General features: G+C 55.5%; 2 protein-coding genes across 6 annotated transcripts in view; one reads left to right on the top strand and one right to left on the bottom strand.

Moving 5' to 3' along the window:
- Positions 1 to 10,057, top strand: part of BIN3 (bridging integrator 3) — a 40,619-nt gene extending 30,562 nt beyond the window's left edge. The window contains exons 5-10 of one of the 2 annotated variants that reach the window (XM_053911307.1): positions 436 to 572; positions 1,028 to 1,068; positions 6,241 to 6,382; positions 6,569 to 6,703; positions 7,160 to 7,291; positions 9,199 to 10,057. In XM_053911307.1, coding sequence (XP_053767282.1) covers positions 436 to 572; positions 1,028 to 1,068; positions 6,241 to 6,382; positions 6,569 to 6,703; positions 7,160 to 7,291; positions 9,199 to 9,345 — 734 coding nt within the window. In that variant the 3' untranslated portion in view covers positions 9,346 to 10,057. The remainder of the gene's footprint in view (positions 1 to 435; positions 573 to 1,027; positions 1,069 to 6,240; positions 6,383 to 6,568; positions 6,704 to 7,159; positions 7,292 to 9,198) is intronic. The other variant, XM_024560908.3, reaches the window with a different exon arrangement.
- A 309-nt stretch (positions 10,058 to 10,366) lies between these two features.
- Positions 10,367 to 24,914, bottom strand: CCAR2 (cell cycle and apoptosis regulator 2). Of its 4 annotated transcripts, none has more exons than XM_053911188.1 (21): positions 24,760 to 24,914; positions 23,807 to 23,904; positions 23,161 to 23,252; positions 22,678 to 22,769; positions 22,367 to 22,481; positions 22,057 to 22,186; positions 21,779 to 21,875; positions 17,478 to 17,597; positions 15,693 to 15,915; positions 15,492 to 15,605; positions 15,012 to 15,175; positions 14,415 to 14,586; positions 14,097 to 14,327; positions 13,763 to 13,984; positions 13,080 to 13,224; positions 12,862 to 12,944; positions 12,289 to 12,435; positions 11,997 to 12,108; positions 11,704 to 11,892; positions 11,344 to 11,549; positions 10,367 to 11,152 (listed from the first exon to the last, which is right to left on the bottom strand). In XM_053911188.1, the coding sequence occupies exons 2-21, from the start codon at positions 23,862 to 23,864 to the stop codon at positions 11,108 to 11,110; spliced, it is 2,757 nt and encodes a 918-aa protein (XP_053767163.1). In that variant the 5' UTR covers positions 23,865 to 23,904; positions 24,760 to 24,914; the 3' UTR covers positions 10,367 to 11,107. The 4 variants fall into 4 exon arrangements, with proteins under 4 accessions (XP_053767163.1, XP_053767164.1, XP_053767165.1 ...); XM_053911189.1 differs by having other exon boundaries at positions 12,862 to 12,941; XM_053911190.1 differs by having other exon boundaries at positions 14,424 to 14,586.
- Positions 24,915 to 24,967: the final 53 nt, after the last annotated feature.

The following is a 24,967-nucleotide window of genomic DNA, read 5'->3' as shown; positions in this document are numbered from 1 at the left end:
GCCCCTGCTGCAGCGAGCTGTGCCACACTTGGCTCCCATGCCACGCTGCACCTCCCGGCCTCCTGGACAGGTGTTTTGAGATGCATAGTCCTGGATTCCAGACTTCCCGACCTAGAACTTTGCAGCTAGACATCTGCATTTCTTATAGCTTCCTACCCAGATGAGCTTGTTATAACCCAGAGCTGGGAACATTGTCACTGCCACAGGTAAAGGTGCCCAAAACATTATCCAGAGCAGCATCAGATGGTCAGGAATGAGCATTATGCAGTAAGGACTAGTGTCTGGTGCTCTCTGGCACTTTGCAGGTTGTGTGGCCTGGCCGTGGGTGCGGGTCACCTGGATGCAGGCCCTGGACTGAGGAACGACAGGGAGCCCTAGCAACAAGGCCTGGAAGCCAGTGCCTTCGCAGGGTCACTGAGCTCTGACTTCTTACAGCCATGTCCAAATCCGCTGTGAAGATATCCTTGGACTTGCTCTCCAATCCCCTCTGTGAGCAAGACCAGGACTTTCTGAACATGGTGACCGCCCTGGACACGGCCATGAAGCGGATGGACGCCTTCAACCAGGAAAAGGTGACTGGGGTCTAGGTCTCCCTGACTCATGGCTCTGTCTGGAGGGACATCTATATAAAGGGCTCAGGCCCCGCTCGGGGCGCCCTCAGCCCCCAAGGCCTGCGTGCCCAAGTCCTGGGAGCTCTTCCCGGTGGACCTGCTCGCTGTGGCTCCCACGAGCTCACATCACTCCAGCGAGGACATGACTGGCCACCCCGCTGAGCAGGGCCACTGTCAGCCTTGGCAGCAGGCAGGCGAAGGGTTTCCCAAGGACAAGGACAGGGCACTCCCATTGCCCTCCAGGCTTCCTCGTCATCATCTCTGCCTTACCCCTGCTCAGGGTGCCCACCTCACCTGTGCTGCCCTGGTCCTCTCCCTGTCTGTCACCCTTTCTCTCCTCGGGAACTGGAGCCTCCCACTTCAGGAAGAGTCTGGCTTCCCCCGGTTTTGATGTCATTGGGTTTTCCTTTTGACAGGTGAACCAGATTCAGAAGACAGTGATTGAACCCTTGAAGAAGTGAGTAGAGGCCATCAGGGACCCCGGGACTCGGGGAACTAGGTCAGGGCCCTTATTCGCCTGCAGACTGAATTTCCCTTCTAGCAGCCTGTCCTTAGACATGGGGTTGACAGGAAGCACAGCAGGCAGCAGCTCCATGACCTGTGGCCCTGGGGTTGACACTCCTGGTAGCCACAGGGCACCTGTGACCCTACAAGCAGCAGCCATTGCTCCAGTGGCCATTTTGCCATTTTCCCTTTGTCCCTGATGGCAGACCAGTGGGGCCGGACCTTGCTGAGTTAAGCCAGTGAGGCTCGTGGCCAGCCCTCCGCGGAGACGGGCAAGGCCTTTCATCCCCCAGCCGATCAGGGGGAGCAGCTGCCTGAAGCTCTAGGCTTCTGAAATGTGGGGGAGGCTGCACATGGGGAAGGGTGCGGCCCGGGGTCCTGCCTGGGAAGACCCCTAACTCGTGACCTGTCGGGGTCAGAAGTTCTTCTGTCAGGCAGGCTCTGGGCAGCGATCAGACGGCCTGTTCCCCGGGCCCCCTAGGGGTGAGCATTGCCTTGAAGCTTCCGAATCACTTCATCTCTTCCCTGGCCTCTCCCAGGCAGCCTCTGACCTGGAAAGGTCCGCTCAGCCCGGCAGCTGCACTTGATTACCTCTCCGTGGTGGGCCCTGGCCACGGCCTGACCAGGCCCAGGCACCGAGGCTCTGCTAATAACTGTGAGGCTGGGTCACGGCCTGGAGGGAGATGAGAGAGCAGGTTTGACCTCTGGCCCCAGTGCTGGGGCTGTCGAGCCCCTTGAGCACTGCCCAGGGCTAAGGGGTGAGTATCGGGAGAGTTCTGTCTCAGCCGCGCTGCCTGGAGGCTCAGCCATGGTGGGGAGGCTAAATCTGGCATAGGAGGGATTTCTCCCTGCATCCCTGCTCCTTCCCTGGGCCCTGGCCCTAACCATAACTCTGCCCCAGGTCACAGGGCCGTGTGCGCAGCAGCCGGGTGCCAATGAGGCCACCCAGGGCTCTCGGCATTCTGATGTGAAGGACCAAGAGTTCAGAGCAGGCTGGGAAGGACCAAGGGCAGAGCAGACCCTGCTCACAGGGTCCTCCGGGGGTGCAACAGAAGCTGCGTGTACACCCATGGCTGGCAGAGCTAGGCAGGGGACACCGGCTCAGAGGACTGGCTCCTGTCTTGATTCACAACCAACGAGGCGGCCTTGAAATCTGATGCTGGGCTTCAGAAGCCAAGTGCAGAGAAATCCCGGCTGCTTTTCACCACCCAGCAGCCCACCACCTGCCAGGAAGGTGGGTGAATGGCAGAGGGGGCGGGCACCATCTCCGTAGCGGATCTGCTGACCTCTGCGTGAGCCCCGGGCCTGCCCAGCTCCCTGGGCTGGCTGCTGTGCATCCCGAGCAGACACACAATCTCCCCTAACCACAGAAAACCGGCACTGCCTGTTGCCTCCTCTTGCCAGGAGAAAAGCTCCCAGAGACCCCAGCACCGGAAACAGGAAACTGCAGCTTTCCTGTCCTCTGATGAAGAACATTGCCACATGGCCACCCCACCGCCCCCAGCCTCCCCCCAGGGGGCTCGGCCTCTAATCCCCCAGTCCCTGGGCTGTGTTCACATGGTCGGATGGGGATGCTTTCAATTTCCCTTTCCTGGTGGGTGGAAGATGCCGGCTGTGTGGGCACAGATTGAGGAATGGCAGGCATTCCCCACAGGGACCGGCTGCTCTCAGCCCACCACCCAGCCGGCCGCTATCTGCCTCCCCCTTTCCCTCTTCCTTCTCTCACTGCCTCTTCACCCCAGGCTTGCCCAGGGGAGAGAATTTGCTGTTGAACCTTAGGACAGGCAAGAAATGAGCAGTCACTGTGGGCAGAGCCTCAGCGAGTCCCTGGTGTAGGCCCAGCCCCGTCCTCCCATCTCTGAGGATAGACAGAGCGTAGGCGCCGGGATCTAGTGCGGAAGCCAGGGTGGCATTGAAAGGAAGTGGACCGCTAGGACACCTGCCAAGGCGGCATGGCGCAGCGGACCGGGGAAGTGCTGGACCCGCAGTCCCCGCCTGCCCCGACCCAACCCATGACCTTGGCCAGGGCCTGCTCCTCAGAGTCTGTTTTCCTGCCTGAGGAAAGGGAGCGTCCACCCAAACTCTTGGAGCAGCACGGCCGGTGGGCAGCAGGGGAGGGAGGCGTCCAGGGCCGAAATGGCAAGTTGAGCCTCACATGCAGTGCTGAGGATCCCCTGGGGCCCCAGCACAGAGACTCCCTGTTCCCCTCACTTCTGATGACACGGGAGGGGGGAGCGGGGCACTGAGCAGAGGGCCTGGCAGCCCAGCCTTGGCTCTGTGGCAGCCTACCTGGTAAAAGTGGGGACTTCGCACCTCAGGGAGAGCTGGTCCCCCTCTTGCTAGGTGAGCCATCAGGTACTCTGTAGAGCCCCTGGGGGCACATCTGGGAGGACACAGGCCCTGGGGACCAGCCTGTGCTCGACTTCACCTCCTTGCTAACTTACCTCCCATGATCTGAAGGTAGAGGAAAGCAGTAAAGCACCCCACATAGGGACGGGGTCCTGCTGCCAGACAAGACCCTCCCCTCGCACAGCATCGCACTGTTTACACACCCGACATGCGGGGCTGGCGAAGTCCATTCTGGTGCCTGGAAGTAGACAGTGGGGAGGTCGGGCCTCAGTGGGCAGCAACCCAGAGTCAGGATTGCAGAGCCCCCCCTCTTTTGTCAGCCACTCAGAATACACCGTCTGATCTTCCCTGCCTGACCCTGGTTTCCCCACTTCACTGCGACAAGAGCAACACCTGCCCTTACCCCTGAGGAGTCCCTAAGCCGGGGCCAAAGCCACCTGAGTGCAGGTGATTGGTGAGCTGTGCACAGTGAAGTAAGTCAGCTGGGCCTTCCGTGGCCTCGTGGTTTGACTGAAGGGCACTGCTGGGGGAGGCAGAAGTTATCACAGCGAAGAAGGAGTTTTCCTGGAGGGTCTAACAGCAACAGCGAGCGGCTCCCGCCGCAGCCACCTCTTCCTCACAGAGGACAGGTGGTCTCACTCCCAGGAGGCCAAGGTGGCGTCCTGCGGCACAGCCACTGCGGTCACCTGGCAGTGCGTGGAAATCTGGAACCGCCGGATCCACACCTTGCTCGTCCCGGACAGCAGAGGCCCAGGTGCCGGGGCCACCCAGGCAGCAGGCTGCTTCTCACGAGAGAACCAGGGTGACTGCTGGTGGCCCCCAGTCCAGTTGGGGTGGACAGTGAGATGGCATGATGGCTTGTCGGGCCCAGCAGCACCTGCTCCCTCTCAACTGCTGGTCACACTCCTCCCAGGAGGGGACAGGCTCCCCTAGCAACAGACGCCAGCAGAGCAGCCGCCTGGGGCCAGAGCAGTGCACGCAGCTCCTCTCAAGGGGCTCGCCTGCTCAGACCTACCCCAGGGACCCTGCGTCCTAGAGGCGGCCGGTCCCCCAGCCAGTGCACTTGGCACCCAGGAGGCCTCCACCGTCTGCCTGGCAGAGCAGTCATTCAAAAGCATCAACTTGATTACTGGGTGAAGAGGCATGTGGCTGAGGCCTCAGAGACGTTTGCACGGGCTTACCCGCTTCGCATTTCCAGGCAGGGGTGAGCCCATTGTGGGTGTCCACTAAGCGAGAAGGCCTTGCTTTAGTCCCCTTTCTCATCAGAATCGACTGCCCAGGTCTGAAGTTTTATTTGGGGCTGTTAATGCTGTAGTCAAGTTTATATTCTGCATTCTTTGGCAGAAGTGTTCATTACCCTTACATGACGTGTACTCTTGATTTGTTGAGGCTTTTTTTTTAAAGGTTTTATTTATTTACTTTTAGAGAGAGGGGAAGGGAGGGAGAAAGGAAGAGAAACATCAGTGTGCCATTGGTTGCCTCCCACACGTCCCCACGGGGGACCTGGCCTGTAACCCAGGCGTGTGCCCTGACTGGGAATCCAACTAGCCACCCTTTTGGCTCACAGGCCATTGCTGAATCCATTGAGCCATACTAGCCAGGGCTGTTGAGGTTTTTAAAAACCAAATTCATGGTCATGTCCTCTTGAGAGCCCAACTTGGAAATCACTCTCCGTGTGATATCTGAACTACCTAAAGGCAACCCAGGAGCCCAGACGCCTCCTGGCTCCGAGAGTGCAGTGCAAGGCTGAAACCAGCAGCTGCCCTGCCCCGCCCTTCATCTCCCCTGGGTTGCACCAGGAGGAGTTGACTTTCCCTGGGCTTCTCGGCCCTGAAGGCCTTCCATGCTGCCATTTTCCTCTGTGGCATGGCCAGGTCTCCACCAGCTGCATGGTAGCACCTCCCGCCTTGTCTTCTCCCGTCCTGTTCCAAAAGTCCTGCTCACAGGCTTGCCTTGCCTCCTCTAGCACTCATTTATCAACCTCCACCCCTGGTGGGGCAGTTGGGCCATTTCAGAGGTGGGGCCAGAGGCACCCTGCTTTCCCTGTGGTCCGATAGTAGGGTGAGCCCACAGCAGGGGGTATGTGTTTGTTAGGGGCTTTGGGGCTTGTTAGAAACCTCTTTATGAAAAGGAGTTTTTTTTAATATTATTAAAGGATAGTGGACATAGGATGTTACATCAGTTTCTGGTGTGCAACATACTGATAGGACACGCATATACCTTATGAAGGATTGCCACTGGAGGTTTTGATGGCAATTCTGTTACCTGCTGGTGGCATCTGAGATGGTAGGGAGGTGCCAGGCAGAACTAGGACACTTGGGTTCTTTTCTGGACCATCACTGCCTAATTGTGACCTTGGATATGTCATGTCCTCTCTGGCTTCAGTTTCTTTCATTTTTTTAAAAGGAAGATGTTGGCCAGATGACTTCCACGGAGTCTTCGGCTCTGCCATGCCCTTTTACAGGTCTCTCTAGTGTGGGGCTGGGGGTGGGGGCAGTGGCAGCATAAGTGGCCTCATGAATTCATGACCCACTGTGTCTTGCTCAGGCCAGTGGCATGGCCCCGTGTTCTTTCCCCGGGCCTGACCCCTAGACAGGTTCTCAGCAGCGCGAGCTCCCCAGGGCCAGGGCCCCACCTCATTCACAGCAAAACCCCCAGGACCCAGAACAGGACCTGGCACTTAGCGGGCGGGCACTCAGTATGTGTTTCTGAGTGAGCGAGGAGCTGCCAGCCTGCAGCGCCAGGCGGGCTGCATCCAACCCACCTGTGTCGGCAGGTTCGGCAGTGTCTTCCCGAGCCTCAACATGGCGGTGAAACGGCGGGAGCAGGCCTTGCAGGACTACAGGAGGCTGCAGGCCAAGGTGGAGAAGTACGAGGAAAAGGAAAAGACAGGGCCAGTGCTGGCCAAACTCCACCAGGTACCCAAGAGCGAGGGTGGACAGTGGGCCGCAGGGCCCCCTTTCCCTGGGGGCCAGCCCAGGGGCTGTAGGACCAAGACACCTGGTCTTCTGAGCCCCTGTGCACACATGCACACGCACGGGGCCCCCAGCAGGGAGGCCAGGTGAGCCACTGGAGGCTCTGATAGCCAGGCTCTTGCTCCCCAGGCCCGAGAAGAGCTGCGGCCTGTGCGGGAGGACTTTGAGGCCAAGAACAAGCAGCTCCTGGATGAGATGCCGCGGTTCTACAACAGCCGGCTCGACTACTTCCAGCCTAGCTTCGAGTCCCTGATCCGAGCGCAGGTAACGCAGTCCCGCACCCTGGGCCCCAAGGGCTGGCCCCACACTTCCTCTCTGGAGACAGTATGGGCTTTGCAGACACACCCTGTAGCAGCTGCAGCTCCCCACACCGGAAGGGGCTGCAGCCATTCTCTGCCATGACAGCCACCCAGCCTGGCCCCGGCGCTGCCCCCAAGGAAGGGAGCCAGGGGCTTCTGGTCAGTTGCTGCAATTTCTGGTTTTGTTCCTGCATTGCCCTTTGGTTGGTCCCACCGTAGGACAAGGTTTCTTGTTCAACAGCTCTTCCCTCAAGTTCTTGCTCACACTTCACCCCAGCAACAAGAACAAATGAGGCTGCACCATCAGCCCCTCACTTTGATGGGCAGGTTCTTTGCCTGGTGTGCTCAGGAAGTCAGGGATAGAGACCTATGGGGTTAAGTCCCTTTTCTGAGGACCCTACACCCCCCCATCCCCACCTAGTTACTCCTCTTCCTTTGGCGGGACATCAGAGTATCTGGACTTTCAGCGACCCTTGGAGGAGAGCCACACTCGAGGCCCGGGGCCCGGAGCCATGGTGCACCTTGCAGCAGGAGAGGCAGGTGGGGCGTGGAGGCAAGTGTCCAGTGGAAGCACTGGGGCCAGGCAGCCAGCCAGCCCTGTGTCTCCTGCCACTCAGGGCTGTAGGGACGCGAGGGTGCGATGGGTGTAGCTGCTGCCCTCCTTGCCCCCTTCACCTCCCATCCTTCAGGCCGTTCGCAGGGATTACTCCCTGTTTGTAAAAGAGGAAAGGCTGAGGTGCCAAAGCCAGGGGGTCTACCCCACATGTGCCCCCCCCCCCAGCTGACTACAGGTGCTCAGCACCTTGCCACCTTTCCCATCTGTCCCCACCAGGTGACAAAGCTAAAGGCAAATCAGGTCTCCATCCACCTCCAGCCCTCCAGCTCTTGGTCTTGGTGTTTGGCGCCCCCTAGTGGACACTTGTTCCTTGCAGAGTCCACAATCACAGGCACCCAAGGAAAAGCCTGATTCCTGCCTCACCACCTGCCATCTTTAGAGCACACCAAAACCACGGGACTTGTACTTGGGATCAGGAACCCTGAGCAGGGTTGATGTTGGGCTGGGACTTGTTAGTGATCTTGTCCTTGGTCGCTGAGGTAAATCAAGGCAGACAGCCACCCTTGCCCCAGAGCATTGCCCTGTAGGTGAGGGCTTCCTTCAAGCAGCTTCCTCCTGGGCCTGGAGGCATGCGTCTAAGGAGCCCTGTGTCTTCCCTCCTGCACACCGTGCCTCCTACACCATCACCACCCCTGTTCCCAGCCCCTGCCCCCTGCAGGCTGCCCTACCTCCTCCATCCTGTGCTGGGGAGGAAGCTCCAGGGGGTGAGGCTTCAGCGTGCCCAGGGTGGAGCAGCTGGGGAGCTCGGGATGCCCTGTCACCAGGCAGCGGGGTGGCCGGGGGTGTTGCTGCCTCCTTGGCACCAGCCTCCCCTCCCTCAGCTGCACTGCCATTAGTCACTGGAGAAGTGAGCATCCTAAAGACTCAGCCAGCAGCTCAGCTCTGGGGGAGGGGAGGGGAGGCCATCCCCTGCCCTCCCCCAGCACTAGCCCAGGCCCCGTGCCCTGAGGTGACAGGATGATGTGAGAGCCTTGATTTAGCTCCTCAGTGCTCGAAGTGGGAGACACTTTCTCAGGAGCAGTCAGCCTCGGTTCTGCCACTACACGTGCAGTGCGGCGCGCCCTCACTGGTAATGGCACTCCGGGTCTCTAAGTAGTAGAGGCCCTTTTCCTCAAGGACAGCCTGGGGCTGGAGATGATAAAATGTAGGCATTTTGAATAGTGGGGAACACTTTGATGGAAATATGCACTTTCATTTGTCACAAGGTGGAGGCTGAGGCAAGAGTGGCTCCTGTCCCCTCCCCTGGCAAAGCCTCTGTCCTGCCCACTCAGGCCCTGGGTCCAGGCAGCCCTCAGCCCTGTGTGTGTCACTCATGGCCCCCCTTCCCCCCACCGTCCCTGACATCCTCCCCCTGGGCCGAGCACCTTAGGCATGATTGACACTGACACGAGTGGGGAAGCAATGGAAGGCTAAGAAGTGTCACCATTGTCACCTTCCAAAGACCAGCCCTTGGGGCTTTGGGAGCCTGCCCTGCCCTCTCCTCATGAACACAAGCCTCCAGCTTCTCCTCACTTCTGTGAAGCAGTGAGCTGTGGTCACAGTGCCTGGTTCCCTGGTCCCACCAGACCTGCCAAGGGACCTCCCACTCCCGCAGCCCCAACCTTGGCTGTGCTGTCCCCCAACCACCACCTCCCACCTACTAAGGATCCGTTGCCTCCCTTGCCCTTTGACTCACTGCCACCCCAGGCAGTGGCTCACTCCTCCCTGGTTTCCATGCAGTTTAGGGAGATGCGCTGAGGTGGAGGGCAGCAGTGGAGGGACCAGAATGTGGCCCAGAGGGGGCAATGCTGTGGGGCTGGGGGCCAGGAGCCCAGCCCCGCCAACCAGCCCCTCTTCCCACCCAGGTAGTCTACTACTCTGAAATGCACAAGATCTTCGGAGACCTGAGCCAACAGCTGGACCAGCCTGGCCACTCTGATGAGCAGCGGGAACGGGAGAATGAGGCTAAACTGAGCGAGCTCAGAGCCCTCTCTATCGTGGCTGATGACTGAGCCTCAGACCCCAGAAGGCTCCAGGAGCACACGTCAGCCTCTCCAGGCTTTGCCCTTGCCCAGCTCAGCCCAGCCTCAGCCAGCAAGGGGCCTTCCCTGCGAGAACTGGGGGGCTCACAGCCCCTGCCCCGCCTCAGCAGCCCTTTGGAATGAGCCTGGCACCCAGAGCCCCAAGCAGGTTGTTATCTCCCCTCCCATAGCAGAAGTCCCCAGACAGGTAAGGGGGCTAGAACTGCTTTCTTATTTCCAGAACTGCCCCTGGCCCAGCGCCAGAGCAGGCTCCCAGGTTGCAAAGGTCAGGGCTCCGTCAGCTCACAGGTGGTCCCAGCCCGGTTTGCAGGGTCAGATCACATCTACCTCCTGAAGACCCATCCTGGGGAGTCCACCCACCCTGCGGCCTCCCCCGACTCTCCCTCCTGGAAGAGGGTCACAACACTGCCCTGGAGGATGAGTGCTATGGTCCACCAGCCCTGGCCGGCCCTCACCCAGGTTCCCAGCCCCACAGAGGCTTGCTTAGCCCTCTTCTACCCTTTCAGTCAAGGGCAGGGAAGACCTCCGGCTTGAAGGTGCCCTAGGAAACAGGTTCAACTCGTGCAAATGTCCTACCACAAAAAAAGTCACAGACCAATTCATAGGCCTCAAAGCCACAGCAATGGGTTTGTGTATCACCTGGATATTTGGAATTTTATTTTTTCAAGTAAAGTTTTCAATAAAATGGCCTTGTTTTATTGTTCTGTAACTAAGGAAAGGAGGGGGAAGAGCCACCTCAGGTTTTTTTTTAGGGTAACGCTGCCCCCTGCTGAGCTGGCAGGGCCCCTACAGCATCCTTCCCCTGAGCAGCCAGCCGCTGAGGTCAGGTGCAAGGGGGCTCGGCTCCCTCTCCCTGTCATGTCACCCTGCCCACCTTTGGGAGGCAATTCTACCTCCATCCAGCAGAAGCTGGGCCGAGGGCCAGGAGGAAGGGCAGGAGCACAAGCAGACCTGGAAGAGGACGAAGGGAAAAGCTACGGAGGACACTTGGTTTGTTTTTGACTTTGGTTTATTTAAAAAACAAAAAGCAAAAAAAAACAATTTTATATACAAAGTCAAACTGAAACCACGGGTTATGGAAAGAGGCGAGACGCATGGGGAACAGGGAAAAGGGCTGGGCCAGAGCCAATACCACATTCTGAACACTGGGAGCCAGGGAGCTGAAGTGCTGGTTTCTTCTGGCAAGTCCGGGGTGGAGGCAACTGTGCACCAGCAGACAGACCGAGAGCAAGGCTCGCTGGCACTGACTCCATTCCTCCAAAGGCCACAGGAAACGCGTCCCAGAACCTGCTCCTGTGACCTAGCAGGGTTTGTGCCATCTGGAGGAAGGGCTCTTACCCCAGCCAGATTCCATGTCTGTATCTTCACTTATTGGCATCAGACCTTAGGACAGTCGAAAGCCTTTTCCTCCCCTGTCTTACTCTAATCTGGAAGAGGACAGGAGAAAGCACAAGACTAAAGGGCCCCAGGAGAAACCCTAGGTAGAGGGCAAAATGACATTCGAGGGGTGCAGATGTTGGATTTAGTTGTAAGTGGAAGCGGCTCCTCACTCGTCCGTCCCACACAGCACAGGCAACCCCGCCCTGAGCTCCCTACACAGGCTGAGCACAGGGTTCAGCGCCCGCCTTCGGCTCCCAGGTCCTACTCCAGCTTCCTTCTGGAACCAAAGGGCTCTAACTTCAGCAGGCTCCATCGCTGACCTCGCAGGACGGCAGCTCCTGCACCAGGCCCCTCAGTTGCTAGGTGCTGGTTCCTCTTTCTCTACCCAGCTGTCAGCCTGTTTGAAACAGATGGCACAAGAATTAGGACCGAAGGAAGAAAGACTACTACCCGCTGCCTCCTGGGTGCAAGGAGCTGACTGATGGACTCCCTAAGAAACCAGTGGCTGGAGGAGGAGGCAAGGTGGACCTGGCATCACCCTGACCAATCCCCCCACCCCCCGACTGCACCAGCTCTCCTGCGGCTCACCTTTTCAACCATTCGCTGCATCTCCAGCTGCAGGGGTGTCAGGCGCCTCCGGAAGTCATGCAGCAGCCGCTGAAGCTGGTTCTTCTGTCGCTCAGCCGTGCGGGCCATGTCCTCGGCCTCAGCCAGCCGGGTGCGCAGCTCCTGCATGTCAGCTGCCAGTGTCTTGTTCGTTACTTCAGTGGCTGAGAAGCGGTGATGGCTCTCCTCTGGTGGGGAACAAACCAGAAAGGCTGCTGCTAAGTTAAGGACCAGAGTACGGGGCAAGAGGCCTGCAGCCTGAGGAGCAGGGTTCCCTCTTGGTCTCCAGGGACATGCCTGCACAGCCCATTGCCACAGGTCCCCACAGCGCAGGCCACTCACCCAGCTTCAGTTCCAGTGTATGAATCTTGTTCTCCAGGTAGAGCCGTCCACTGTCCTGCTGCTCTGCACGAAGCAGCAGGTTCCCCACATTGATCAGGCTGCCGTTGTGGGACACCAGGCCTTTATGCTCCATGGGGGCAGCTCCCGGCTTTGCGCTTTTCCCAGAAGGAGGTAGCAGGTCCAGGTTTCCTAGCGGGGCCGTGAAAAGGAGGTAAGGGCCGGGTCTCAGGAGGAGAAGACAGCTGCCCTCCCTGCCTGTCCCACATGGAAGGCCACACTGCACTGGTACGCACCGAAGAGCGCCTCCTCGGGAAGCCCGCTGTCCGGGCCCTCCGCGCGGCTGTACTGCAGGCTGCGGTACTGGCAAATGTTCTGGGTCACCACCCTGCTGACCAGCTGCTTGGCCTACAGCAAACACACACCCAAGATCCCCCTGATGAGCAGGTGCAAGCCCTCGCCCCCGGATGTGGAAGAACCTAGAACTAGAGCGTCCTCTGAGTCCCCCACAGGAACTAGGTGCATGCCTGTGCACAGCACAACAGGTGAGGCCCCCAGAAAGGACCAAGGGGGTGCGAGACAAGGCACCTGTTCCGCACTGAGCCGGAGCCCAAGGGTAAGCAGAATCCTCTCCAAGTCTCGCCGGTGCAAGTAGCCACACCAGTTGGCATCAAAGAAGACAAATGCAAGAAGACAGTCCAAAGGGAGTACGGCAGAGGGGTCCAGCTCCTTGGGCTGCAAGGGAAACATGGAAGAATAGGGTTACAAGTAGTATTCTCAGTGGCCAAGGCACCCAGGACACAGCCGGTGTAAACTGGGCGGGCTGGCTAACATGATCACACCCAGGCACACCTTCCCGTTGGAGACCTGACCCTGGACTGACAAGTAAAGTCCTGTTCCCAGCACTCGGGGCTCTGGGGCTGTCACACAGAGGAACCTGGTGTGCTCCCAGACCGGATACCTCACTCAGCTTCACCCCAGTAGACACTGGAACGTCTCCTGGACCCCAAGGGAAGTGCCGTTCCACGAGCCAAGAACCACGTTTTGTCTTTTGTCAATCAACAGACACTGAAGTCATTTGGCAGAAGTATCCAAGGACTGACCCAGGCCTTCCTGAATGTCACTGTCACTGAGATCGGAGGGGCCAAACAGAGGTCTCACCATGTCCTGAAGGGAAGAGAACTCCATCTCTGACTGGTTGGAGGCCACAGACCGGACCTCAGAGTCCTCCAGCTTGGCTCCTGCTATAGAAAGCCTGAGATGAGCACGGAGCGGGGGCCACAAGGCCAGACGGGCTCCAGTCCTAACCAGAGAGCTGGGGCCAGAGTTGGGACGCCACCAGCCGCCACCCGCGCCCCGCCCCACCCAGCGGCACCTACCGAACTCCTCTTCGCCATCGTCCCTCAGCAGCAGCAGTTCTGGGTCAAGGGCCATCTCACAGAGGTCCTCAGACGCCTCCCCCCGAGGCTTCTCCTCTTCCTCTCCCCCAGAAGATGGGGGTTTCGGCAAAAGCCCATCCTCCTTCTGTGGGAAACAGACCAAGAGGAGGAGGACTGTCACCTGCAGTAACCAATCACAACAGCAGCTAACACTGAGCATCGGCCACAGGTGGGCCCTGCGGAGGGCCTGCGTGCGCCGTCTCCTGGGATGCATCACATGGGCTTCAGGGCAGATCAGGTGGTCTCCAGACACCTGGGACTCCCCTCAGGAGTCTACGTGAGGGGACTCAGTCAGGCAAGAAGCAGCCCGCGTGCTTTAGACAGGGTTAGGAAAGTGCAGTGTTCTGGTCGCCGCACCCCCGCCCGCCTCAGAGCACTCCCTCTGAGATCCCCATGCTGCCGCGCCAACCCAACCACACTGCCCTCCCCTCCTCCGGCCTGCCTCCCGCCTAGCACAGCACCCGCTAGTCGTGCGGCTGTGCAAGTGTGAAGCACCCCACGCCTGAGCACACACTCGGGTCTCAAGGCGGAGAGCGGGAGGAGTGCCAAGAGAAGGCCCATCGGGTGCTCAGGGCCACGTGACCACATGTAGCCCCAGTGCCGTGCAGGGCAGAGATACTCACCGGTGGGACGTCTGCCTCGGCGGCTGTGCCCTCACTCTGTACCTCATCCTTGGACTCCTTGGCCACCTCCTCCTTGCCTGCTTCTTCTTCCTTGGCCGCCTCCTCCTTCTCAGGTTCAGGTGGGGCCACAACCTTTTCAGGAAGGCTCAGCAGCATCTTATAAATCCTATAGCCGAAGTCCCTCTGCAGCATCTCCAGGAACAACTCAGCCAACACCATCACCTGGTAAAGAGGCAGCAGGGGTCCCCGGGTGTCAGGAAAAAGGGAGTGTTCCAAGACCCGCCATACACTCATATGTACCCCCGCAACGGCTTCCCCAGACTCCTACACCTGCCTCAAAAGAGATCCTTTCTTTTGGCCTCCGGTCCTCCACAATAACATGGAGGGAGAGGTTTGCGCAGCCAGGGTGCACCACGACAGCAGGCTCTAGAGGGGGCGGAGGCGCCTCTGGGAGATCAGTATCCACTTCCTGCTGTGTGGTGACCTCCGGGTTCTCTGCATTCTGTTTAGATGTGTCTGCTGCTTGCTCTGACGCATCAGCTGCCTGTTCTGTAGACTCTGTTTTCTGTGACAAAAGCCAAGAGCTGTGACCACCTGGGCTCAGAGGCCAGGGTACCTGCTCTCCCCACCTGTTCAGAAGGCTTCGAGTTACCACTGGCACCTCCTGGGGTGGAGGCGCTGCCTCGGCAGCTTTCTGCTGACACAGGGCCTCCCACTCTTCCAAAGGGGGCATGATGGTCCAGATGTCCGGCAGGTACACCACCACGGTCTGCAGCCGCCTTGGGGGTCCCGGCTGCAGGTACTGAAACTCAGCAAAGCGCCACCTGCTCACAGCAAAGAGAAAAATGAAGTAGTGACCTGAGACATTCGTAAGCAAGCTCTTCAGCTTCCAATCAACATTTAGTCAGCACATGCTGTAAGCCATGCTTTGAAAGTTCAAAAACAAAGGAGACTGAGTCCTCAAGAATGGTTAGCCAGTGGGGAGACACAAGTAAGCAGCCGTTTGCTCCACGGTGCTAAGGCAACAAGGAGCATCACAGGTCCCTGGGAGGTCCCTATCTGACAGGCCTTGAGGGGCCAGCTGCCCTTCATCATGCACATCCCTCGTCATGGTCAAGGCAGCCATTTGTGGGGGGCGGGATGAGTGGGGACTAGGGAGCAGAGGACAGCTAACAGGTCAAAAAGGTGCAGAAGCTTGAACAGTCGCCAACTCTCAGCCCACAGATAAGAGCTCGGGGCAGCCACTCACCACTTCGTGCAGGCACTCAAGTCAATGCCGGCCTGGGCTTGGGCACAGCGGATGGCAGTGCGGACTAGCACCTGCGGGTCGCCCTTGGGGTCGAGGCCATCCAGGGAAGGAGACCACTCACCCCCAACCAGCACTGCCTCTTCTTCCTTCCGGCCCAGCAAAAACTGAAAAATGAGATCAGGGATAAGAAACGGAAAGCCAGCAGCTACTGGGGTCTCCCACTGGGAGGCAGCCTGCCACCACTAGGGGCCGCAGGCAGCAAGCAGTGAGGAGTCCCCATGGCAGTGCGGGTGGCTTCTCCACCCGCGAACATGACCTAGCCACCTAACTGTGACAAGTAAGGATAGCTCTGATAGCTGTGCCCCTGGTAAAAGCAGAGGTGTGTCAGCTCTGAAAGTCCTCATGCACGACAGGAGCTGAGCAGCTGAAACTGTGGCAGGGCCTAGTCAGTGCATCTTGCCTGGGGACTTCAGCTCTCACCTTGATCTGCTTCAGAGGGTGTTCTGGCGTCTCCCTCGGCTCAGCCATGTCATCCACAAAGAGCATGCAACAGCGATACAGTTCCTCCAGGCCCGGGGAAGAGAGCAGCAGTACCTGGCCAGGGGTGGCGGGAAAGACACACTCGAGAGCTTTTTCAACCCCCAACAGTGGGAGAAAGCGGCAGGCCCCCTACCAACTCACCTTGGAACTGTACGCGGGGTCACTGTCCGCAGGGAGGGGCTCGGCACCAGTGTCTGGAGCTGGCTCCTTCTCAGAAGATACCTGGATACGGCTTGGATGATGGAGGGAAAAGGGCTGGCTCAGAGGGAAGGCTGACAGCCAGCTCAGATGCACAGCCAGAAAATCTGAGGGGACCAGGAGGCTGCGGTAGCGACGCTGGAGTTCTAGGAAGTCACAGGTGGAGCTGTAGGAAGAAAGCAAGGGGATCCAGAAAGAGCCAAGACTAAATTATTTTTTAAATGGGGCCACAAAAAACTTGAAAAATAAAAGGACCAATTATTTTATAATCTGGGAAAGAACTTTCTAAGTAAGACACATCTGGAAAAGAAAAGATGGATCAGATTTGACCACCAAAATGGTACGACCTCTAAAACAAAACAGGCAAACTGGGGAAGAAGAACATTTGCAATACATGACAGAGAAAAGGGTCATTGTCTTAACATAAGAGGAACCCAAACATCACTAGCCAAAAAGTCCACAAGTCTGAGAGAAAAGTGACATCAACAGGCACTTAACAGAAAAAGAAATGAAACTTAAAAGCCCATAGAAATATGCTCAATCTCACTCATAATTAAAGAAACGTAAACCAGAACATCACTTTTCACCCACCTGCCTATAAAGATCAGAAAGTCTGATAATGCAGTGCCGTGAGGCCTGGGGAAACAAGTACTTCAGGCCCCAAGGTGAGAACACGTAAACCTATACCAGCTCTTTAAAAGAATGGGCACCATCCACCAAAGTTTAAAATCGGGCCCTTTGGGCCAGCTACTCCTTTTCTAGGAACTGATCTCCATAAAATGCTCACACCTGTCCAGGTAGATGTGTGGAAGGGTGTTTATTACAACAATATTTAGGGTAAGGAAAGACCACACACAGAGAGAGCTGGTTAAAGAAATGGTAGTCCATCCATTCAGTGGGACACCATGTAGTTGCTAAAAAGAATGAGCTGAAGCTAATAAACGTTAGCGTGGAATAAATTCTAAGATATATTAAGTGAAAAGGCGAAGCACCAAACGGTATGTACAATAGGCTTCCATGTGACATGACACTTGTGTTTAAAAACACACAGCTGTGTGTGTGGCTGTTAGCAGTCACGTTCCAACTGGATGTGCATGGGATCGGTGTCTCGTGAGGCGATGGAGCCCCGTGGATCGGCATGGAAAACAAGGGGCCCTGTCTGGACCAGGGGAGAGGAACCAGTGACACAGGGAAGGCCAGGGGCTTCGGTGACCTTGGCTTTGGGAGTGTGCCTAATGCAGCAGCTGGAGCCCTGCGTCTCCTCCACTGCTGGATGGAATGTGAAATCGCTCATCTACCTCGCGGTTGATCAGTTTCTCATGTGGGAGGTAGGCTTACAGGCCAGTGTCCTTGTACGTGCCGTAGCACTTTAAACACAGTGCAGAGGATCCCGAGAAAGCCAGTCCCAGAGGTCCTATGAGCTGCAGTTTCTACCTGAATTGTAACTGCTGTCAGGTACCTGGATTTTGATTGGCAAGCCTCAATTACAGCTTGCCATAAGCATTTCTGCTGATCCAATCATCGAGTTCTATCAGGGCACCCATGTCAGTGGTGCTCTGCTGACCAAATCTGAGATTTTGAGATAAAAAATCGGCACACTATAAAACAAAGACAACAAACAAAGGTCACAAGAACACACACACAAACTCTCATGCAGACTGTATCTCATTTACACAAGAAACTGTTCCCAGCTGCAAGCCACACCTGCCCACCAGCCTTGCCGCTCACCTGTCCACAGTATAGGGAGTGAGATGGACTCGGTAAGGAGGCAGGTCATGCCTCGGTTTCTTAGCACCCCAAGGCTCTCCACCAGCCCGCTGTTTGCGTTTCTTGGAGTCATAGTCATCGCTGGAGGTTGGTCCATCACCAGAGGGAAGAAACCACACTGTTATTTACGGATTCAACATACCGTGGCCTAAAACGAACTGGAAATGATCTGACTCCCCAAGGGTAAGGACGTGGATACAGGAGCCGTGCTGACAGCCATGTAACAGGTTGTTACGAAGATATTAAAATGGAGATTTAAATGCTTTTAATAGCAAACCAGTCCTGCTAAGCCAAAAAAAATAGTATGTAACACTATAAATACAGTAGTGCCTCAACTGTGAAAAAAGAAAAAAAAATGCAAGCTTTAAAAGACTAAAATGAAATAAAAGATTAATGGTGGTTGCCTCTAATAAAGCTTATGAATAATTTTTAAATATTTTCTGAACTTTATAAATTATAGTTAATATAACTTTTGAAATGAGCATAAAAGAATTTAACTGATCACTTTTTAATTTTCACTTATTGATTTTAGAGAGAGAGGAAGGAGGAAAGAGAGAGAGAAATAACGACTTGGTGTCTCACTCACTGATGGCTTCCTGCACGAGCCCTGATGCGGGGCAAACCCGCAGAGCAACTCTGGCGCATCTGGACAGCGCTCTAACCAACTGAACTACCTTGCCAGGGCTTAACTGATTTTTTTTTGACAAGAGACACATTATGGTACCTTGCTAAAGGTTCTATAAAGTAAGTTTTATTTAAAAAGACACTTTTCATAATGAACCTATAGCAGTACACATTAAAGGCATAAAATACTCAAGCCCTGGAAAATTTATCCCAAGGAACTTATTTCAAAAGAAGCAAAAAGGAGGCCCTGGCCAGGTAGCTCAGTTGGTTAGAGCGTTGTCCTGACACGCCAAGGTTGCAGGTTCAATCCCTGGTCAGGGCACTTAAAAGAATCAACCAATGAATGCATCAATAAGTAGAAAAACAAATCAATGTTTCTGTCTCTCTCTCTAAAAATCAGTGAATTTTAAAAAAAGGAAAAAGTTATATAGTGGAAGAAATTCAAGCTAAAAGTAAGAAAACCACATTCATATCCAGCAATGTCTGAATTGATATTGCACATACGTAAAATAATCACGTAGCCATTAAAAGTCATGAGTTACATAGAAAAAATGTTTACAAAAGAATGTATAAAAATCACTTGAACTCTTAACATTAAAAGTATTAAAAAGTATGAATATAGATAATTAGAAAAGACTGTGGGGGGGGAGTGGCAATAAGTAACTTTTCTCTTCAAAATTGTTTTCTAATGGTTCTTAAGAATGGTTACCTTTTAAGGAAGGAGGGCATGCGCACCTGTTACTTCCCTAACTCTGTGTAACGGCATGCACTACTCCGTCCTTCCCTGTATAAATATTTATCACTGTGTCACTGCTACGGGTGCGATAAATAGAAACAGTAGAACAGAAAAAGCTTTTAGACCATTACAACATGCTGACTGATGAAGGGGAAACCCCCCCATGTCTTATGAGAGAAATAAAGTCACTGTCGCTTCTTCGCGCTGAGGTAACTGGAGCGGGTTATACTTACCAGGTCTCTGTGCTTCCCTCTCTCTCAGCTCTGCCTGGGCTCCTTCCCTAGTCACTACACCCCAGGAACTAGTTGGTTATATTTAACACGAACTTTGTCTTTTCTCTTGTCTGGGTAATTTCCCTGTTCATTTGCATCTGTCTCCAAAAGCCGCCTTCTAACCCTGCTTTAATGGGACATCAGTGCCTCCACGTTTCTAACAGAAGAGCTGTCCCCAGTCCTCTGACACCCTCTTCAGCCTGCCCATGACTGGAGGGGACTCTTCAGTAAACGCTGGCACCTCTAGTTAAACTGGATGTTCTCCCGAATCCTATGAATCCAATGGCCAAGCTCTCTCCGTACTGCAGCCTGTCAGCAGCAGGTACAAGGTAGTAGTACCAGGGGAAGGCTTCGCAGTGACCTCGGCAGGAGGAGACCTGGATCCCTGCCTCCCAAAACCTAAAATTCAAAATCAAACTTGGTTTCCAGCCTAAATGCTAATGTGGCTGACTCCTTCATGGCCTGCTGCCCTCCCCAGAATGACCTAATTCTTACTGCCCCCTTTCCTACTCAGCAGATTCTCTCTGCTGACGGATGCCAATGTCTGCCTTTCCCTAGAAGCCATGACACTGAAGCACTACAGCCAAAGTCCTGTAACGCCAGCCTGGCACAGGGCTGGACACATCCAGGCCCACTGACTGTACAGAAAGACTGGACCTGAACAAACTGACAGTAACCAGAGGGGAGGTGGGGGGGATAACAGGAGGGAAAGGGGGAAAGGTCATCAAGGAACCCCCATGTGTCCAAGGGTCCAAAGGACAGACACATGGACAAAGCCAAAGGGGAACAGGACCGAGGGCAGGAGGTGGGGATGGCTGGAGGTGGGGGTGGGCGCCGGGGTTGATGGAGATAATTGGACTTGAACAATTAAAAAAAAAAAAAGGAGGGGCAGGGGAGAAAGACTGAACTTGACCCTAAAGCAGAAAGTTTCTAGCAGCCATTGATTCCCATCCAGGCTACATCATCCCTGAGCACACTCACTGTGATTTTGTGAAGACTTTAATTAATTCACAGAATATGAGTGGTGGAAAATCTTTGGAAACTGAAGACCAGGAAGAGACACCTGGTGAGAGATGTGGGTGGATGCAGAATACATGCCAGTGACTTGCGAATGGGGCAGTGTGCTTCAAAGCAGTGAGGACGCTGTGGGAAACAACCCGACAGTCAGGGGGCTCACAGGCGACCCAGACCTGAGGGGGCCGACACTAGCTTCAGCACCGAGACTAGCTGCGTCACTTTGCCTAAACTCTCTTTTTTCTTTTACGATTTTATTTACTTTTAGACAGAGGGGAAGGGGAAAGGAGGGAGAAAGAGAGGGAGAGAAACATCACTGTGTGGTTGCCTCTTGTGTGCCCCCTACTGGGGACCTGGCCTGCAACCCAGGCATGTGCCCTGACTGGGAATCAAACCAGCAACCCATTGGTTTGCAGGCCAGCACTCAATCCACTGAGCCACACCAGCCAGGGCAGAAATGTTCTACATCTGGAGAGAGGGATTTTCCATTTGTCAAAATTGTCCAGTTAAGATTTGTGCATTTCAACCTGTATAAGTTTTACCTTTAAAAAAGTTTTACGTTAAAAAAATCATGTACGAGGCAGGGAGTAGACAGAGGTAGAGACAGAAGTAGACAGCAGAGGTAGATACTTGAAGCTGGGTAATGGGTATATGAGAGCTCACCCTTTTCTGTTTACTTTGCTTAGACTTAAAATTTTCCTCAATAAAAAGTTAAAATAGGCCCTGGATGGTGTGGCTCAGTAGATTGAGCGCCAGCCTGCGAACCAAAGGGTCGCCACTTCGATTCCCAGTCAGAGAACATGCCTGGGTTGTGGGCCAGGTCAGGCCCCAGTGGGGGGTGAGTGAGAAGCAACCACACATTTATGTTTTTCTCCCTCTCTTTCTCCTTCCCTTCTCCTCTAAAAATAAATAAATATTTTTTTTAAGTTAAAAGAAGACCAACAGATAGAAACAAAATGAGTCTTAAGCAAACCAGTCTAGAGCTTAACTCCTACATAAGCAAAACCCTTTAGGGAGAGCATAAGGCAAGATAAAGAACACGTGACCCAGAGACAACAGGCAGCATGCTCCCAGCAGTCCCTGATGCTCACAGGTGATACAGGTTGGCCTGGGGGGCCCCAAGGCCCAGACCCACTGTGCCCGCTCCACACAGGGCCAAGAAACTGTCTCCATGTTCAAGGCACAGGCCTAGACTTCTGGGCAGAGTGCAACATTCTAACCCCACACTGATGTATACAATGTATACAAAGAAATGTTTCATACTAGGAATTAAAACATTCTACAAAATTACTTTTTTCGATAACTGCTATTTCCTTGATAGTTTTGATTTCTAGTATCTCAATCTCAGTGACTAGAAATAAAAGGGAAAACTATAAAGAAAATTTCAGGATGATTATTTTGAAAGATGAACTACCAAATCCCTGCTTGCTGAACCAGTTTATAAAGTTCCATTATGTTTATAGACCTCACTACGTGCCTGCTTATTTCAGGGTAAGGGACTAGGGTCTAGATGCAGGAAAGAGAATGTTTATGTCAACAAATGGCAAAGAAAGGGACAGTGCTCCTCGAGGCAAATAAGGAAAATAAAACATTTTTCTTGTTGAACATCCTCTTACCTTCGACCCTGATCCAACCGGCCATGAGGGCCCCGAGCAGGAAACCTGTTCAGGTGGCTCAGATGAAGTGTATGGGATGTTTGGAAGAGACTCAGAGCTGCAGAGAGAAAATGGCTGGTGACTCAAAAACCCTAAACATGTAACTTCCCTGTCCCTTTCTTTCAGTGCATAGAAATACCCACTTCTATTCATACAGCTACCTGACAGTTACGAGTCTGTTCATTCATCCAGAGTACCCCATAAAGCCACACCCCAACACCCATGCCACTGGTACTCACGCTTCTGAGGAAAGAGGGGGGGAATCCGGTGAGGCTGGAAGATCAACTGGGGCTGAGCTCCCAGAATCCCTTGCTTCTGGCCCAGGGCTGCCACATGTAGAAGGGGAGGTGCTGGGGACTTCAGTAGGGGCTGCAGGACAGTAACCAGGAAATCAACCAGGAAATCAACCAGCCCATGGTTGATGTGCTCACTACCTTGGACAGATGCAGCCCCACCCCCTTGACAAAAGTAAGGTTCTTGCCCTGCTTTCAGAAATAGGGGTTTCCCTCCCTCCCCTTTCCAACGCATGTGACAAGGAGAGATATATACCTGGTTGGAGAGTGTTTGCACCTTGACAGCATTCCAAGGCACTGCCTGGCCTGGGTTGTATGCAGCCTTCACCAGCACCTTCTCACCCAGCTGGGGCAGCCGGCCCTTCACCACACTGCCAGCACACAAGCCAGGAGGCCCAGTCAGGAGGCCCGGCCAAGCCCCCCTGACTGCCCTGATGAGCCCTGCCCATCAAGATTTCTCACCCCTTGCATGAAAACAGCAAAGCGATGGCGTTAGAGGAGCCCCAAAGCACGGTGACAGACCGAACACAGCAAGCATTTCCAAAAGGAGACCAGCCTCAAACCTACCTCAGCTGAAAAAAGACCTCTTCATCCACCACCCCAAAATAGTCGTGCAAGCTGGTAACAATGCCAGTGAAGACCCGCTGCTTCTCCCCACCCTGTTAAGAGAAGGTGCCGTTTAAAATAGGGAGCATTTGTCCACATTCTGCCGTCAGCATCGCATCTCCGTGCAGCCCACTCCCCCAGCTCATTCAGAGCACTGCCTCAGGATTCACGTGGAAGGAGGGAGGCAGCCGGGCATCATGCTGATTCTCGCATCACAGGCTGATTCTAGGATTTCCAGTTCCTTTGTTCCAAGAAGCACCCAGAGATTTCCCTAGAGCCAGCACTTTGCACTCCCCAGCCAGAGGTGCCTAGTCACCCTCACACTGGCCCCGGGCAAGACTGTCAAGGATGAACACTGTGATGCAAAAACGAAAGTGTCAAGCACCCATGCATGCTGGGGAGGTCCCCAGGGCTGAAGCTCACTAGAAAGGATGCCCAACCTACCTGAAGGTGCCTGGCATTCTGGGACAGGTCTGTGGCCACAGGGGGGGTGAGCAAACCAGGAGGAGGGCCCAGAAGAGATGTGGAAGCTGCGCCTACGGACAGAGAAGCAATCTCCAGGGATGGCACCTACCATCTTACGCACTACTGTCAGTGCGAGCAGCGACTCCCAACCTTTTTCACCTCGTGGCACACATAAACTAATGGCTAAAATTCTGCAGCACACCAAAAAATAGTTTTTTGCCGCTCTAACAAAAAAACATAGGTTTAATTTTGATTCATTCACACCAGACACCTATTGCTATGTTGGCTGTTGTCACTGTTTTTTTAATTTGGCCGTCTAAGGGGAAAAAGGCCCACGCCCCTGACTAGGTAAGTCAGGTGCTGCACGGTTTAAACATTCTCGCAGCGCCGCAGTGTGCCGGTCCCCGCACACCCCCGGCCGAGAATCCCTGACAGCCGACAGGGCAACACCCAAGGGCAGAGCGGCCCCAAGCAACCCTCCGCAGGGTCTCACTGTCAACCCCGCCGCCAGCTACCGTTTTCCTCCACCAGGGAAACGCAACAGCCACGTTTTCTCTCTCCACACTAACTGCAGAGCACATCCTGTTCCAGTACGAGCCCCGGCTGGGAGGAAGGTACCGATCACCTGAGAAGTTGCGTCCCCCTGGAAGTGGGTTGATCCGCTGGCGCTTAAATTGGGACATTGGGAATGCTGTCCTCTTTCAGAGTCTTGGGGGGGAAAACCTTCAATCAGGAAAGAAATAAGTTAACAGCTCAGAGGGGAATTTTCCATCAACCCCAAAACAGGAACTAAGTATCCCGAGGAGAGTAGGGAGAATGAATGGAGGCGACGAAGGGAATGTGAAGAGGAGCAAGAACTGAAGCAATCACACGGCTCCAGCCAGCCCTCACCAACAACCCGGCGGCGCGGACACAGCCGGGCTACGTGAAAGAAAAGCCAACCGGAGCTCAGAGACTGGACTCGCCCCAGGCCACACAACCAGTCAGTGACAAAACTGGGGCTCACACCCGGGTCCCCCGACAATGCAGCGCCCCTCTCACCGCGCCACGCCACCCCCGGATGGGTGAGGGGTCTGGGGGCTGGAGGGAGCCCGGAGACATTCATTCATTCAAACACATCCGCCAAAATGCTCCCCGCAAGGCCCAGAAAAATGGAGGAGGCTGCTGCCCGAGAGGGAACCGTGAGGGCCTTCTCCCCGGAAGCCTGGCCCGTTGTCCCGCGGCCCGTGGCCAGGCAGCCGTGTGGCGCGGCCGACCAAGGATCCGGCTGCGCGCCCGCCCTCCGGCTCCCGCGCTGCCCGGCACTTCGCTCCTGCCTCAGCGGCCGCCGGTGCCGGATCGCCCCGGCCGGTGCCGCGGCCAGGCTGCCGTGGGAGGACGGAGGCGCGCAGTTCCTCCTCCTCCTCCCGCCCGCCCCCCGGGCCGGGGCCGAGGCCGTTGCCAGGGAGACGGGGCTTGCAGTCCGAGGGGGGCTCGGCCCCTTCCGCGGCCCGTGCATCGCCACTGCCCGGCCCTCGCGGCCCCTTGGTTGGGGAGAAGCGACGGGGCAGTAGGGCGGCGGGGGGCCAGCCAACCCACCTGCGGGCCAGGGCCGCGACACCGGGGGGACAAAGACACCCGGAACCACCGCTGCCGCTGCTGCCGCCGCCACCGGAAGCGCCTCTCAGGAAACGCGACCACTGGTCGGAAGCTGCCACTCTCCCGGATATAGTCCCTCCCCCCGCGGCACCGACCTCCCCTCCCCCACGCCGGCCCGCCGGCCGCTCGGACGCGGAGCGGAAGTGCG

The sequence above is a fragment of the Desmodus rotundus genome, chromosome 9 (assembly GCF_022682495.2).
Source record: "Desmodus rotundus isolate HL8 chromosome 9, HLdesRot8A.1, whole genome shotgun sequence".
In the NCBI taxonomy this organism is placed as follows: Eukaryota; Metazoa; Chordata; class Mammalia; order Chiroptera; family Phyllostomidae; genus Desmodus; species Desmodus rotundus.
Note: the sequence above shows the minus strand (reverse complement) of the source record. Positions and strands in the feature narration are given on the sequence as shown.